Source organism: Triticum urartu, unplaced genomic scaffold (genome assembly GCF_003073215.2).
Source record: "Triticum urartu cultivar G1812 unplaced genomic scaffold, Tu2.1 TuUngrouped_contig_6445, whole genome shotgun sequence".
Lineage (NCBI taxonomy): Eukaryota > Viridiplantae > Streptophyta > Magnoliopsida > Poales > Poaceae > Triticum > Triticum urartu.
In genome coordinates this window covers 1-14,248 of record NW_024117208.1, presented here as the reverse complement: position 1 = coordinate 14,248, position 14,248 = coordinate 1, and the positions used below count along the sequence as shown (strand labels likewise).

The 14,248-nt window shown below is 45.2% G+C and overlaps 3 protein-coding genes across 3 annotated transcripts; all 3 read right to left on the bottom strand.

The window, feature by feature from the left end:
* Positions 1-4,550: 4,550 nt before the first annotated feature.
* LOC125530624 (early nodulin-93-like) lies at positions 4,551-4,889 on the bottom strand (the record flags this gene model as incomplete). Its single annotated transcript, XM_048695004.1, has 2 exons — positions 4,551-4,739; positions 4,833-4,889. Coding segments are annotated over 2 exons (246 nt in total), but the record flags the coding sequence as incomplete, so codon positions are not given.
* A 105-nt stretch (positions 4,890-4,994) lies between these two features.
* On the bottom strand, positions 4,995-6,595 carry LOC125530623. Its single transcript, XM_048695002.1, has 5 exons — positions 6,372-6,595; positions 5,533-5,699; positions 5,371-5,432; positions 5,159-5,292; positions 4,995-4,998 (listed from the first exon to the last, which is right to left on the bottom strand). The coding sequence occupies exons 1-5, from the start codon at positions 6,593-6,595 to the stop codon at positions 4,995-4,997; spliced, it is 591 nt and encodes a 196-aa protein (XP_048550959.1).
* A 1,449-nt stretch (positions 6,596-8,044) lies between these two features.
* On the bottom strand, positions 8,045-8,949 carry LOC125530622 (early nodulin-93-like). Its single transcript, XM_048695001.1, has 3 exons — positions 8,640-8,949; positions 8,466-8,527; positions 8,045-8,386 (listed from the first exon to the last, which is right to left on the bottom strand). Exons 1-3 carry the CDS (start codon positions 8,701-8,703, stop codon positions 8,183-8,185), a joined length of 330 nt encoding a protein of 109 aa, XP_048550958.1. The 5' UTR covers positions 8,704-8,949; the 3' UTR covers positions 8,045-8,182.
* Positions 8,950-14,248: the final 5,299 nt, after the last annotated feature.

Here is a 14,248-nt window from a genome sequence, read left to right as displayed (position 1 = left end):
AGTTTAGTCCCACCTCGCCGGGCGAAGGGCAGCCGCACTGGTTTATAAACCCAGCCGCGGCTATCTCTTCGAACTCCTCTATATAGCAGGCTTGTGGGCCTAAACTCTGCGCTGCCCTATGAGTCTGCTGGGCCTTTAAGGCCTGTAATTGCACGCATGTGGCCTAGCAGGCCCACAGGGCAGCGCCCCATTTTTTTATAGTTTTTTTTTCTTTTCTGCTTTATTTTCTTTTATTTATTTCTGCGTAGTTTTTTGTATAGTTTTTACTTTTCTGTTATATTTATTTTCTTCTATTTATTTGTGAGTAGTTTTATTCATCTAGTTTGCCAAAATTCAACATTTTCAGAGTTCATTTTGTAGTGATTTTCAATTTCACGGTCATTTTGTGAACGATTGAAAAATAGCAAATATAGTTTTTTCTTTTCTGCTTTATTTTCTTCTATTTATTTCTGCGTAGTTTTTTGTAGAGTTTTTACTTTTCTTTTATATTTATTTTCTTCTATTTATTTGTGAGTAGTTTTATTCGTCTAGTTTGCCAAAATTCAACATTTTCAGAGTTCATTTTGTAGTGATTTTTAATTTCACGGTCATTTTATGAATGATTGAAAAATAGCAATTTTTTTTTCTTTTCTGCTTTATTTTTTCTTCTATTTATTTATGAGTGGTTTTTTCTTTTCTGCTATATTTATTTTCTTCTATTTATTTCTGAGTAGTTTTTTTATATAGTTTCTTTCTTTTCAGCTATAGTTTTTTTCTTTTCTGCTATTTTTTTCTTTTCTGCTACTTTTTCTTTTCTGCAAAACTTGATGGTCAAAGTCTGGAGTTATAACCAAAGTTTAAAAAAAAGAAATGCCGACGTGCAATTAGTTTTTGCCATAACAGAAGAAGTCCAGAGTTGTAATAAGTTATTAAAAATAAAAAAGAGGTGCAATGCTCGTTAATTTGCTTCTATTTATTTCTGAGTAGTTTTTTCTTTTCTGCTATATTTATTTTCTTCTATTTATTTCTGAGTAGTTTTTTTATATAGTTTTTTCTTTTCAGCTATAGTTTTTTTTTCTGCTATTTTTTTTCTGCTATTTTTTCTTTTCTGCAAAACTTGATGGTCAAAGTCTGGAGTTATAACCAAAGTTTAAAAAAAAGAAATGCCGACGTGCAATTAGTTTTTGCCATAACAGAAGAAGTCCGGAGTTGTAATAAGTTATTAAAAATAAAAAAGAATTGCAATGCTCGTTAATTTGCTTCAAGCCTTTCGGAATAGTGTAAACTGCACTGCACGTAGCTCCGTGCAATCTACTATATTCCTGAAGGCTTGAAGCTAAGCAACGTGAGCATTGAGCCTCTTCTTCATCGTCTCTGCACTCAGGGCTTATAAACCGCTCCTAGTCCCTCTCTCTTGGCGAGGTGGGACTAAAAACAGCTTGCCATAACCTCATTAGTACCGGTTCGTGGTACGAACCGGCACTAAATGGTGACGGTGGGGCCATAGCCTGACCGTAGGCTGACACAGCCTCTTTAGTACCGGTTCATGGCATGAACCGGTACTAAAGGTTCGCCACTAACCGGTGCTATTGATCGCCGCCACGAACCGGTGCTATTGTACACATTAGTGCCGGCTGAAATTCAAACCGGCACTATTGTGCTTCACGTTTGATCCTTTTTCTACTAGTGTTATGTGCAATAAGCAAGGACGCATCGACAACAAGTACCTTTGATCCGCGTAAATGCTACCATGCACTATGTAATTCTGTATTATGGGAAACACCATATGCAAATCGAATGTGTTTGCTTATGCTTTAGCTAAGCAATTGGTTTTAATACACTTGTCAGTGAGCTTTTTAGTTGTGGGCATTGTTTTTTTTACTCTTGCTGTGTGTTGACCGTATCTCAACGATAACTTTATTCCTAAATTGTTGTAGATGCACTTATGCCTTTTCTATGTCATTTGCTTCTTAACATGTCGATTTGTGTAATCATATATACATTGAAGCAAACCCATAGTTATGTATTGGGTTTAAACCCACAATTATGTATTGGGTTTAAATTGGTTTGGGTGGAAAAAAATAGAGGGTTTAGTTTTGGTTGGGCTGAAAATGGCATTAAACGGGTATTGATTCAAGTATGGTTTTGAGAGATACATGTACGAGTATGGTTTAAGTATGAAACCATTCTCAGATTTAGTTGCTATATGTTTCAGAATGAAAGTCTAGGCCGTGGTGGTGGAGATGAATTTTCAACAAAGGGGTGGAAAAGTTGGAATAATGTAAAGAGATTGGATATTCATGTCGGGGGTCCTTCAAGTACTCATAATCAGAACATGAGAGATGGGATGATCTAATGAACCAGAAGCAATCCATTGGAGTTGTCTTTGACAGAAAACAAAGAAATCCAATATAGAGTACCAAACTCGGCTAATTGCGTCAATAGATATTGCAAGGTTGCTTCTTGTTTTGAGCTTGCCATTTCGAGGTCATGATGAAAGCGAGTCTTCTTTGAGGAAGGGGAATTTTCTAACTTTTTATGAGTGGTATGTTGCACGTTGTCCTGATGTGGCTGATGTTGCTTTGAGGAATGCTCCTCAGAATTTAAAGTTAGTTTCTTCTACTACCTAGAAAGATATTGTGAAAGCTTGTGCTATAGAAACTGTGAAGGCAATCATAGAAGATCTGGGAGATGAATACTTTGCTATATTGGTTGATGAATCTCGTGATGTATCTCACAAGGAACAAATGGCTCTTGCTACAAGATACGTTGACAATTGGGGATTTTCAGTGGAGCGTGTTATTGGCCTTTCTCATGTTACTCAAACAACTTCTCTTGCTCTCTAACAAGCTATTTATGCAGTGCTTAAAAAACATAACCTTAGCCCTTCTTGAATTATTGGCCAAGGCTATGATGGAGCTAGTAATATGCAAGGGCATTTGAATGGTTTGAAAACTTTAGTAACGGGAGATTCTAGGTCTGCTCATAGCATTCATTGTTTTGCTCATCAACTTCAGCTAACACTAGTTGCAGTTGTAAAAAACCATGAAGATGTGGTATGGCTTTTTGAGTGGATGAGTGTTCTTCTCTCCACAGTGGGAAATTCTTTTAAGAACAGAGATATTCTTAGAGAGAAATAAGCAAAAAGAGTCCAGACGACACTGCAGAATGGAGAACTTGAAACTGGTAGAGGTTTGAATCAAGAACTTGGACTTAAACGAGCTGGGGATACTCGTTGGGGCTCTCATTTCGGCTCTCTCTTGAATATGATTGTTATGTCCCCCTCGGTAATTGAAGTTGTTGATGATAATGCACAAAACGCCAGGAAAGCTCTTGATAGGATTAAAGCAAAAGGTGTTCTGGATGCTATTCAAACATCTGACTTTGTTTTCATGATGCACTTGATGAAGGCTATACTTGGGATTACTAATTATCTAAGTGTTGCTTTGCAAAGGAAGGATCAAGACATTGTGAATGCCGTGTCATATACTCACACAACCAAAAGAAGGCTACATGACATGAGAAACCAACATTGGGAAGGTATGATTAAAAAGGTTACTGATTTTTGCATTGAACAAGATATTGAACTTTTTCACATGGATGCTATGCATATACCCCGAGGATCGAAATCAAAGCGGAAGGCTCAGACTGATGGCATATCAAATAAGACTTGCTACCAAAGTCTGATGTACACCGTTATTGATATGTTACGTGTAGAGATTGATGACCGCTTTAGTGAAAGCAGCACAACCTTGCTTCTTGAGATGGCTTCTTTGGATCCTTCTGATTCGTTTGCTAATTTTGACAAAGAAAAAGTGTTAGCAATGGCTCGTTTGTATCCAGAAGATTTTGGGAGTGAAAGCAAGATTGAAGATCTTAGTGTCCAACTTGATAACTTCCTTGAAAATGTTCATGATGATTCAAGACTCCAATTTGAAAGGGGTTAGTGATCTTTGCAGAAAACTCGTTGAGACAAAGAAGTACAATACCTTTCCTCTAGTATTCTTTTTGGTAAAGCTAGCATTGATCTTGCCGGTGGTGACGGCAACAGTTGAGAGAGCATTTTCCACAATGAAATATATCAAGTCTGATTGGCGCAATAGAATAGGTGATGATTTCTTGTACCATTGTCTCATAACTTATGTTGAAACTGATGTATTCTAGTCTATTAGTACTGATGCTATTATGCATATACATGTCAATGTATGCATCGCCACAAAGCACTACTGCCATAGACGGTTTGTAATAAAGTATGATGTTTTTATTCCTGTTTATGATCTAATTTTTTTTTATTAGTGAAGCTTGACATCACATGGTTTTGATCCTGGCACCACCACTGGTTTAACGTGCAATTAATATCATACCAAATATTGCACTAATCACATAATTAATATATAAATAATATCATACCTAATATCTGTGTGTAATTAATATATTGCCTAACTATTAACGTGTGTTGCATATGCGCATTACTAGTCAGATAAGTCGTCGCTTCTCAGCTGGCTGAACATCATAATCAGATAAGTGTTTGCAGTTTATTGCACACTACTAATGGATCTATTATAGTCTAATTAGTGGAAGGAGGTGTTCTTGAGGTGGTCAGGTGCGTCATCGAAGGAGTGCTTCCTGGCCATGGAGAGGATGGTCTTATCGGCGACGATGAAGTAGGCCATCCCGGCGACGGTGGATATGATGAGGGCCTGCCCGGTCGGGTTGAGGTGCGCCCTGGTGGCCCACGGCAACATCCTCACGCTCGCCAGCTGAAGTTAATAGGGATCACGTACATTCATGAGACATGCTATGAACTCTGGAGGGATTTCCTCGAAGAGCTGAATGGCTAGCTGGATACTTACGGTAGTGACGGTGGCGATTGCCGCGGCCTTGGCTCCGGCCATGGCAGCCTCTGCAGTTTCGGATTAACATGTGGGGCCACCTGAATTCTCTGCTGTAAGTCACAGCCTCACTGCTAGCTCAGTTTCCATCTTCGTCGAGATATGAAGTCTGTCGTACACGGCTTATCTGAAACCAGGATCGAGCCCTCAGTTTTATTCAGTACACAGATGTAAAGCATGTGCATACATAATACATTCCGGCGCAGCAGTTTCTTGCGTTGGGACACTGACAAGGATGCATACATTTTTTCTAGAATACGCGCAACGGACAAGCGCGTGCTAAGGACTTCGTTGCGGGCGAGAGGAGAGTCTTGTCGGCGGCGACGAAGTAGGCCATCCCGGCGACGGTGCAAACAATGAGCGCCTGGCCGGTGGGGTTCAGGTTCGCCTTGGCCCACGGCAGCATCCGCACGCTCGCCAGCTGCACGATAAACAGTTCAGTCATGAAAACCAGACCAACGTGCATGAAAATCAACAAATCCCGGACGGAGGAGCTCACCGTTGGGACCGCAGACGCGACCGTGGCGATGGCCGCCGCCTTTGCTCCGGCGAGCGTCGCCTCTGGAAAAGATTTAAGAAAAAGAAATGCATTGCTAGTGTCAGACTATCAGTACACAACTTGGCTGAACTGAACTCTGAAGAAGTGGATCCTGGTTACTACCTCTGGAGCAGCGTCTGGCGAGGGCGAGCTTGTTCTCGAGGTGGGCGCGGGTGACGGTGGCCGTCGACGACATCCTCGCCGTGATCTTGTGCAGAAACGGCTCAGTACAAAGGGTGCGATCAAGTGAGATGAGATGGGCTGGTTGGCTGGCTGACTGTTGCTTGATGCTTCCAGGACGAGGAGTTGATCCGGGTATTTATAGCGAGCAAAAAGGTGGCGGCCACGCACGGTTTTGGGTGCAAACCGTGGGTACTCGTTTGGACTTGGAGTGCAGAACTGAGTTGGTGGGCAGAGCACGCTTTCCGGTAGCGGCATCCAAAACTGTGGTATGGGAATCCACAGGATTGGACGATGTTTGTTTGTTGCTCCCTCCCTCGTCTTTCTTTCTTTACCCACCAAACTAAAGCTAGCAAGAAAAGGGAGATCTCGATCCATTTAAAGTTAGGCACCACAGTGCTGATCTGATCACAATACATAGATAATTTTGCTACACGAGGCGTTTGTCCTTTGTGTAAGATAAAAGAAACGAAACAGAGCAGAGCAGAGCAGGTGCCGTCGGTTTCGCTCCTACGAGCATCTACAACCCGGCACCTCAAACCCGTTTCATATGTTTGGACAGACCATCCGGTCTTTGTCTGGTCATGATTTTTATCCAGACGGATCCCTCAAACGGTCGTCAAACGTCTGGGCTAACCGGCACCTCATATCCAGACCAAATATGGGGGGATACGGGGCGCCCTACGTCCGCAACGTCAGACCCGGCCCACGCCGGCTTACCCGACTTCACAAAAATTCCTCCCTATCCACTCGCCGGGCCAAACCCTAGCCACTTCACTCACCTATTCTCCACTCCCCTCCGCCATCCAAGCTCGTCTCCGGTATGACGGGCAGCAGATCCAAGTCCTTCACTTCCAAATCCGTCGACCTCGACCTTATCGCACGCGGCCTCGAGGAGGAGATAACCGTCCGGCTTGCGTTCCGCTGCGCCTGAGGGGATGCCCGTGCACGACTGTGCTCGGACTCCATCTATCGAGAATCCATTACGTCCACCCAAATGACGCATGGATCCGGTGCTAGGCCAGCCGTAGCTGCCTCGCCAGAGGCTGTGCGGTCCGTCTGGCGTCCAAACGCGTTGGCGGACGTGCAATCTCTCCGTTGGTGCCAGTGGCGGATCCAGGATTTGAAGTTACCCGGGGCGGACTTTTAGAGAAAACATAATTTTGAAGCTACGGTGCAATGAGAGAAGACAATGAACAAAATTAATGGGCTAGGTAGTATGGATCCAGGCAAGATGATCAATACAACCAATATTGCAATGTAGCTTTATTCTCAAGGAGAAAAATATATAACGCGACAAACAAATCATTTAAGGCCTAATTCTTATGCTCATATATAGAGCATCCAATTTGGTATGTAATTAAATTTCCCTAAAAAAATCAGCATTTAACTTTGAAAAATTAGGCCAACGTAACAAGAGATTAAAGATATATAGGAGAATGAGAGCAGAAAATTAGGGAAGAATGAGAGTAGAAGATTAGGGGAGAATGAACGAACTTGCTGTTTGCTGTCTCAATTGGCCCGGCGCTTGCAGTTTTAAAGGGGCGGTGATGTTGCCGCCTTCCGCGAACAAGTGGATTCCTCTTTCTCCATCGAGCACCATCGGTCGGGGAAGGACCTAGGCAGTGCCACGGCGAGGCTGTGGACCGGCAGCATAGGGCGCCGCGTCACGGAGGCGAGGCGGCGGCAATACTTTTTTTTTTGAGCGGTGATCGCGTGATACATTGTTTGCTGATTTGGTTTCCTGTCGACAGAATTGGGAATGCCAAAACTTTACAGAAAATCATGGGCTCACATAGTCCCGTCTAGTTGGGCCTTAGTCATTGGCCCATCTTACAACTTACAAGCGAATCGTTATCTTCTGTCTTCCTGCTCGTAACTTCTTTCGATTGAACCTACAGATCTATACGAGAGCTCTCCCCCTCCCATGGCGGCCATTAGAAAAAGCAGTAGGGATACCCTAGGGTTAGAAATTTTACCCGGGGCGACCGCCCAGACACGACCCCACGCTGGATCCGCCCCTGGTTGGTGTGTCAATGTTCGGGACGCACTATCGTCCAATAAGGCCATGGCACGGCGTGCCCGCCGTGCAAGGCACAGGGCGCGGTAGGCATAAGCTAATGTCACCTAAACGAGTTCTTTTGGGCTTGAGCTTAATTTCCGCCATAAGCCTCCCATAAGCTTGAAAAGAACTGAGACTTATTTGGCAACCCATCCAATAAACCATAGCAGAAGATTTAACGTGTGATTGAAGCGGCATGATGCTCACGTGTATTTCGGAGCAGAACAGGGCAGGGGTAGGGGGTCTTTTGCAATGCACTGATGCATGTTAAAGGTAAGATGAGCGAGTGCAATTGGACCAGAGTTGTACAAAATCAAAACTATAGTTGTTATTGTTGGACAACATGGCCACATTATTATGGAGTACATCATAAATCATCAGGTAATTAGGGCATGCTCGCAGAAAAGGGCTTTACACCACCTTTTCGCACTGCAAACCATCGCCTCGCTGAACAGTATACTACTATGTTTCAGAAGACACGTACAGGCCTGCGTACACAGTTTAGTGGGCACTGGCTAATCAAGGGACTAATTACTGGAAGGAGGTGTTCTTGAGGTGGTCCGGCGCGTCCTCGAAGGAGTTATTCCTTGCCATGGAAAGGATGGTCTTGTCGGCAAGGATGGTCTTGTCGGCGACGATGAAGTAGGCCATCCCGGCAACGGTCGAGATGACGAGCACCTGGCCGGTGGGATTGAGGTGTGCTTTGACCCACGGAAGCATCCTCACGCTCGCCAGCTGAAGTTATAGGTAACGCATCCATGAGACATTCTATGAACCGTGCAAGGATTTCCTCGAAGAACTGAATGGTACTTACTGTGGGCACTACAGCAGCGACGATGGCGACGGCCGCGGCCTTGGAACCCGCCATGGCAGCCTCTGCAGTTCCGGATCAACAAAAACATTTTAGTTACGATTAATTTTCAGCGGAGACACAGAAAGCTACAATGTGCCCTTGAGGACCGGCGGGACAAGATATCGATTTGGTTACCTTTGGAGCAGCGCCTGCCGGCGGCGAGCCTCTGGTCATGGTAGGCGCGGGTCACCGTAGACATCTTCGTGTCGTGGGAGAGAGCTTGGTTCGGAAGGAAGTGAACTACTTAGTAGCTAGTGAAGCTTATATGAGTAATAGTGTGAGTGAGATGAGATGGATGGACAGGTGAGGTTCTCCGGCTGGATTTATAGGTTGCAGGAAACGGCAGAACGGGCAGGCAGCGAGGGAGACCGCGGTTTTGAGACGAGCAGCGGGCGGGTGGGATGGCCGGCGCTGCGGCGGAGCACAGGCGGCGGCGGCTCGTTGGTCATATAAAAAACGGAACACGTGACGGACGGGCGCTCCACTACGCTCTGCACCGGATAAGGTGAGTAGGATAACACATAGGAGCATCTGCGTGAGTGCAATGTCTGTTTCGGTACACATCTATGTATGGAGACGATTCCTTCCTTGACCCTTTCTTAATATTTACTTTTCTTTTCCGCCCTTGAACCCGTCTGAAATACCTGGGCGGACAGCACGGTCACTAACCGGTCATGAAAATGCGATCCAAATAGGTTTGGTGTGGCCTTCGCCCCCATACCCTTCCCCGATTTGGATTGGATATGAGGGGTGCCGGTCAGTCCAGGCGTTTGAAGCCTGCTTGAGCAGGTCATGGCAAGGCGCGGAGCCCTGGATAGTAGCGGGGCTACCTCTGAATGCGGTAGATCCGAAGGAGGAGGAGGAGCAGTAGGACAATGAAGGGGAGGAGGAGGAGGAGGAGGAGGAGGAGGAGGAAGAGGGCGAGGACGGCACGATGAAGGGGAGGAGGAGGAGGTGGACGTGGGGGACGCTGGGGCCGCGGATCTGCAAGCGGAGTAGCAAACGATACTTGATTCCCTCCGCCCGATATCGACGGCGGAGGCCAAGCGGCATCATGTGCCGGAGGCGGAAGAAAAACAGAGTGCATTGCGGATGGTTTGCAGGAGGCGGAGGCGGAGCACCCCGTCAACGTCAATGAGATGCCCGCGGCTATGGATGATGATGATGAGGAGGAGCCGGAGCACTCCTACGCGCCCATCTACCCGGTGCCCGGCATGGACGTCGTGGACATCTCCGATGGTGACACTTAGTTTAGAATAGTGTGGTACATATTGCATAGGAAATTTTTTTAATGGTTTGTATAAATTTAGGGGGTGAAAATGAGGTGTTCAGATGCATATCACCAAATATGAGCTATGACCGGTCAGTGCCTGCGGACGCGCCCGCGGGCGTTTGTGGGGCCAGATTTGCCAAGTCCGGCTGTAGATGCTCTTAGCACTCAAACTTGAATTGGTTCCCTATATGTAACATCTCCGTCAGTTTTGAAAATTAACGGTGTTAAGTCGGACCTAAAAAGACTGTTTTATCCCTAGTGTAGTATGTGAGCAGATTATATGATAAAAGTAGAGTTAAATCATTGGATTTTAATAATAAAATCGCCATATAACCTGCCAACAATTCATATATGCACACAATTCATGTAATATCATGACAACACGACTACAAACTCTTCGACATAGGCGCATAACTCATCAAGTACCATCCACAACTATCATATCATCCAGTTTCATATAGAGTACCACCAGGTGACATACATCACATACACAAGCCCTATTAGGACACATCCAAGTCACATACATCACGTAAACAACACCAAAGCTCACAAGCTCATATCATGAGCTGAGCATATAAATAGTTTCCAAAAGAAGCATCTTGAATAAACAGTATGCAAAAGCTCACATGATAGGTTGAGCGCGCATGGACAGTTTGAAATAAACACATAATGAACAAGATAATCACAAGCTAAGCCTTCTTTTGCTTCTCGTGCTCAACGCAGGGCTGGCTGGGTTAAATCTTCGTCTTCTTGTGCACATCGCAAGGTTGATTTAGCACCACATGAATGTTTGCAATTTCTGTAGCAAGTTCTTTCCTTTTTCTTTTGGCATTTACCTTCCCAGGAACAATTGTTTGCTAGTTGAGCATCTCACTTTTAATGGAAAATGGGCCCAAATTAACTTGAGACAATCCTACGCATGCATGGCAGCAGTAGAGTAAACAAATAATAGAAACAACGCATTACTTGTGAACCAATTTTCAAACATATTTTAGGTTATGTTTTTTATCCTCGAGATTCAGAGTTGGCCACTTTCCCCGTTTTCTTAGTTTTGTGTTCTCCAAGCTTTGGCCAAGGTGGTAAGGAAGCAATTAGAATACTTTCAGCATATAAGTTGAATTTGGATCCATCCTGTAAAAGCAAGAGAAACCTAATCATGAGTACTTTCTACTCCTACAGCTTCCTTATATAGTAGCACGTGCAGACCAAACCCATGTGCATATTTTCAACAAACATTAAAAGGAAGATCAGTTATGTATAAACTGGAACATACTTGCTTCATATTTGAAATAAAAAAAGTATTATCTGTAAACATATTATCCAAGATCTGTGAACATACTTGCTTTGTAGTATCAACCTAATCTTTGTCTTTTTTTCCATTGCAGATCTGGCAGCAAATATTCATCTCTAAGAATACAATCACACAATTGAGGGATCTCATATCTCAATCAAGATTGATTAATTTATTTATTGCACAATTGAATAGCCAATGATGAATGGACTCAAAGTAATATGTTATATTTGGAGAAATCTAGAGAAGAAAGAGAGGACTCACCCTTCTAGCCACGTCGCCGATGTAGTCGAGGCCGAGCACCCAGCTCAGCCCTTAATTCCCGATCCTGCAGTAGCGTCAGCCAAAGTGTAGTCGCCGCCCCACCCCTTGATAGTCGCGTTGTAGCCGTCGCCCCACCATGCCCCCTCCGCCGCCCCACCATGGTCGCCCGAGGCCGAGACCGGTGCAGCGCCATGGCCCTCCTCCACCGCGCCTTCCGCCCTGCCATCCGTAAGTACTTCGGCCAGACCCTCCTCACACACCGCCCTCCCAGCCTCATGCCGGCGCCGCTGTGTGCCCCTCCGCCGCCATTGTAGGGTTAGGGCTAGCATCTCGCAGTGAGTCAGGGAGAGAATAGGGGAGTGAATTTGTGGGAGGGTTCACACACACGCATGCTAAATCACTGGTAAATAGGAATTTTCATCTCGCATTTCATGGTGTTAATAGAAAAATATGAAAGTGTCATTAAAGGAAGAAAATGAAGTTGTGATGAAAAAAATTTGGGCCAAAAAGGGAAACATATTTTAAGAAAGGAACAAATAAGAAATTGTCTCATGTTTGTGTGGGCGCTCCTAGTTTTCGGCCTGCCTAGCTCGGCTAGCCGCGTCGATCGGCAGTGAGGCCAATTCAGCTAGTGGTTTGGTGCAAATGTTTTGTTGGCGTCGTTCCCCGAAGTACATGATAGTTACTTTGGTTTGCACTACTTTATTACTAAACTAAGGCAAAATATTTAACATTTTCATTAATTAAAAAGAAAAAAATGTCTGGTTAATTTAAAAATAATTGAGCAAAACCCGTAACAACATGCCCAATAGACAACCATCATGGAACATGACAATACACAGGCAACGGCCAAACTGGCTACCAATTAGACTCCACACCTAACTAGGAAGACATCAACTGCCATGGCTGCACACAAGCGTCATCATCATCATATATCATCCTTGATCCATCGATGTTGGATTACAGGTTCCAGCAATAACCTTGAGATTCGAACACCGGAGTGCGCACGAAAATCTCTTTCTCCCTAGCTCACACTCTCACTACGGTCTTAACGCCTAGCTCGTCGAACCAAAGAAACAAGAGACACAGGAGACACAAGAGTTTATACTGGTTCAGGTCACCGTTGTGGTGTAATACCTTACTCCAGTGTGGTGTGGTGGATTGCCTTGTAGGCTGGGGATGAACAAGTACAAGGGAAGAACAGCCTCCTGAGGAGAGGTGTTCTTGAGCTCGGTGAGCTTGTGTGTGTGTGTGGATGGTCTGGTTCCTGTCTAGATTGGATGATCTCCAGATTGGACCTCCCCTCTAGCTACGATGGTGGCTAGTCCTATATATAAAGGCCCGGGTCCTCTCCCCAAATATTAGGTGGCAGGGTCGAGCCGACAAAATTCGGGGCCCTATGCCAAACACTAAACTGAGGCCTACTTTCTTATAAAAATAAAACTACTGTATATTCAAGTTACGGATAAGTCCTTTATGATGTTGAATTAAATCCTCTAAATTTTTCTAAAAAATATTATATTTCTTGTAACCAGATTCATATATTTTAGATAGATTTTTCAAGGACATAACTTGAATCTTGAAACACATGACTTCTACACCAATTAATATAAAAGAGTATAAATGATGGGAAAACAAGACTAAAGGGATATACATCCAACAGTTACCAGCAAACTATTTGTAAAAAACTGGGACCGATGAACTCACGGACGTCAAACTTGACCTAGTCAAACTGTCCCTCGTCTCTCCTTCAGTCCATCTCGCTTCATCCAACAGAAGAGGAAAAGTAACAACAAGCGAGATAGCACTTGTTCTGAAGGATGCAGTGATGTTGATTAGTTAATTTGACTAAGTGGATTTAGTGCATCGCTGGAATACAACCATGTGCCTGCCCTATTTACCTGCTGGTTGTTGTTGCCAGCATTGCGGGCGCTGCCGATGCCGGCGGCCGCCGTTCCTCTGTTGCATCGCCAGGTTGCATCTGTCGACCAGCTGCGGCGTCGTTAGGGTTAGTGTGAACGATGGGTATTCTCATAGGCTATGGATTAGCGACATACGCTCGGGACACTATCAGGGCTTTTCGGCCAGCTAGTTTGACTAGGCCTGATGTGCTACTAATTTGGGGGCCCCTTCCACCTGGAGGCCCTGTGCGGCCGCACCGGCCGCACACCCCTGGGCTCGGGACTGTTAGGCGCGAAGGGATCCCACAATAATGAATTTGAAGGGGAACAACTAGTACAAGCTATTCTGACAAAAGGTGGTCTTCGCCTGCCAAAGACTCTGGTGGTGACGTTGTCGTGGGCTCCCTGATGACCCCCGTCCTGCTGGTCTTGGTCTCATTGCACTAATATGAAAACCTTTGCCTGATGCCTCGGGACTCCTCGCCTTCACTTGCCCCTTTAGCACCAAAGAGGCAACTGGTACTCTGCGCCCGCCGGCGCCCGCCTGGCCTCGATCGTCATGGCTCACATCACGGAAACCTCACGAGGTGCCTGTTGGAGAACGTAGCAGAATTTTAAAATTTTCTACGCATCACCAAGATCAATCTATGGAGTCATCTAGCAACGAGGGAGAGGAGAGTGCATCTACATATCCTTGTAGATCGCGAGCGGAAGCGTTCAGGAGAACGGAGTTGATGGAGTCGTACTCGTCGTGATGCAAATCACCGATGACCGAGCGCCGAACGGATGGCACCTCCGCGTTCAACACACGTACGGTTGGGGAAGACGTCTTCTCCTTGATCCAGCAAGGGGAAGGAGAGGTTGATGGAGATCCAGCAGCATGACAGCGTGATGGTGGAAGCAGCGGTGATCTCGGCAGGGCTTCGCTAAGCTCCAACGAGAGAGAGAGGTGTTACGAGGGGAGAGGGAGGCGCCAGGGACTTGGGTCCGGCTGCCCTCCTCCCGCCCACTATAT

Coding starts and splice junctions, on each gene's coding strand:
- LOC125530622 (XM_048695001.1), bottom strand. CDS start 8,703: ATGTCTACGGTGACCCGCGCCTACCATGACCAGAGGCTCGCCGCCGGC. Junction 8,528..8,639: donor CGGCAGGCGCTGCTCCAAAG/GTAACCAAATCG, acceptor CCGGAACTGCAG/AGGCTGCCATGGCGGGTTCC. Junction 8,387..8,465: donor TCGCTGCTGTAGTGCCCACA/GTAAGTACCATT, acceptor CTATAACTTCAG/CTGGCGAGCGTGAGGATGCT.
- LOC125530623 (XM_048695002.1), bottom strand. CDS start 6,595: ATGCGTCATTTGGGTGGACGTAATGGATTCTCGATAGATGGAGTCCGA. Junction 5,700..6,371: donor CGGAGGGGAGTGGAGAATAG/GTGAGTGAAGTG, acceptor TCGTCCTGGAAG/CATCAAGCAACAGTCAGCCA. Junction 5,293..5,370: donor TCGCGTCTGCGGTCCCAACG/GTGAGCTCCTCC, acceptor TTTATCGTGCAG/CTGGCGAGCGTGCGGATGCT.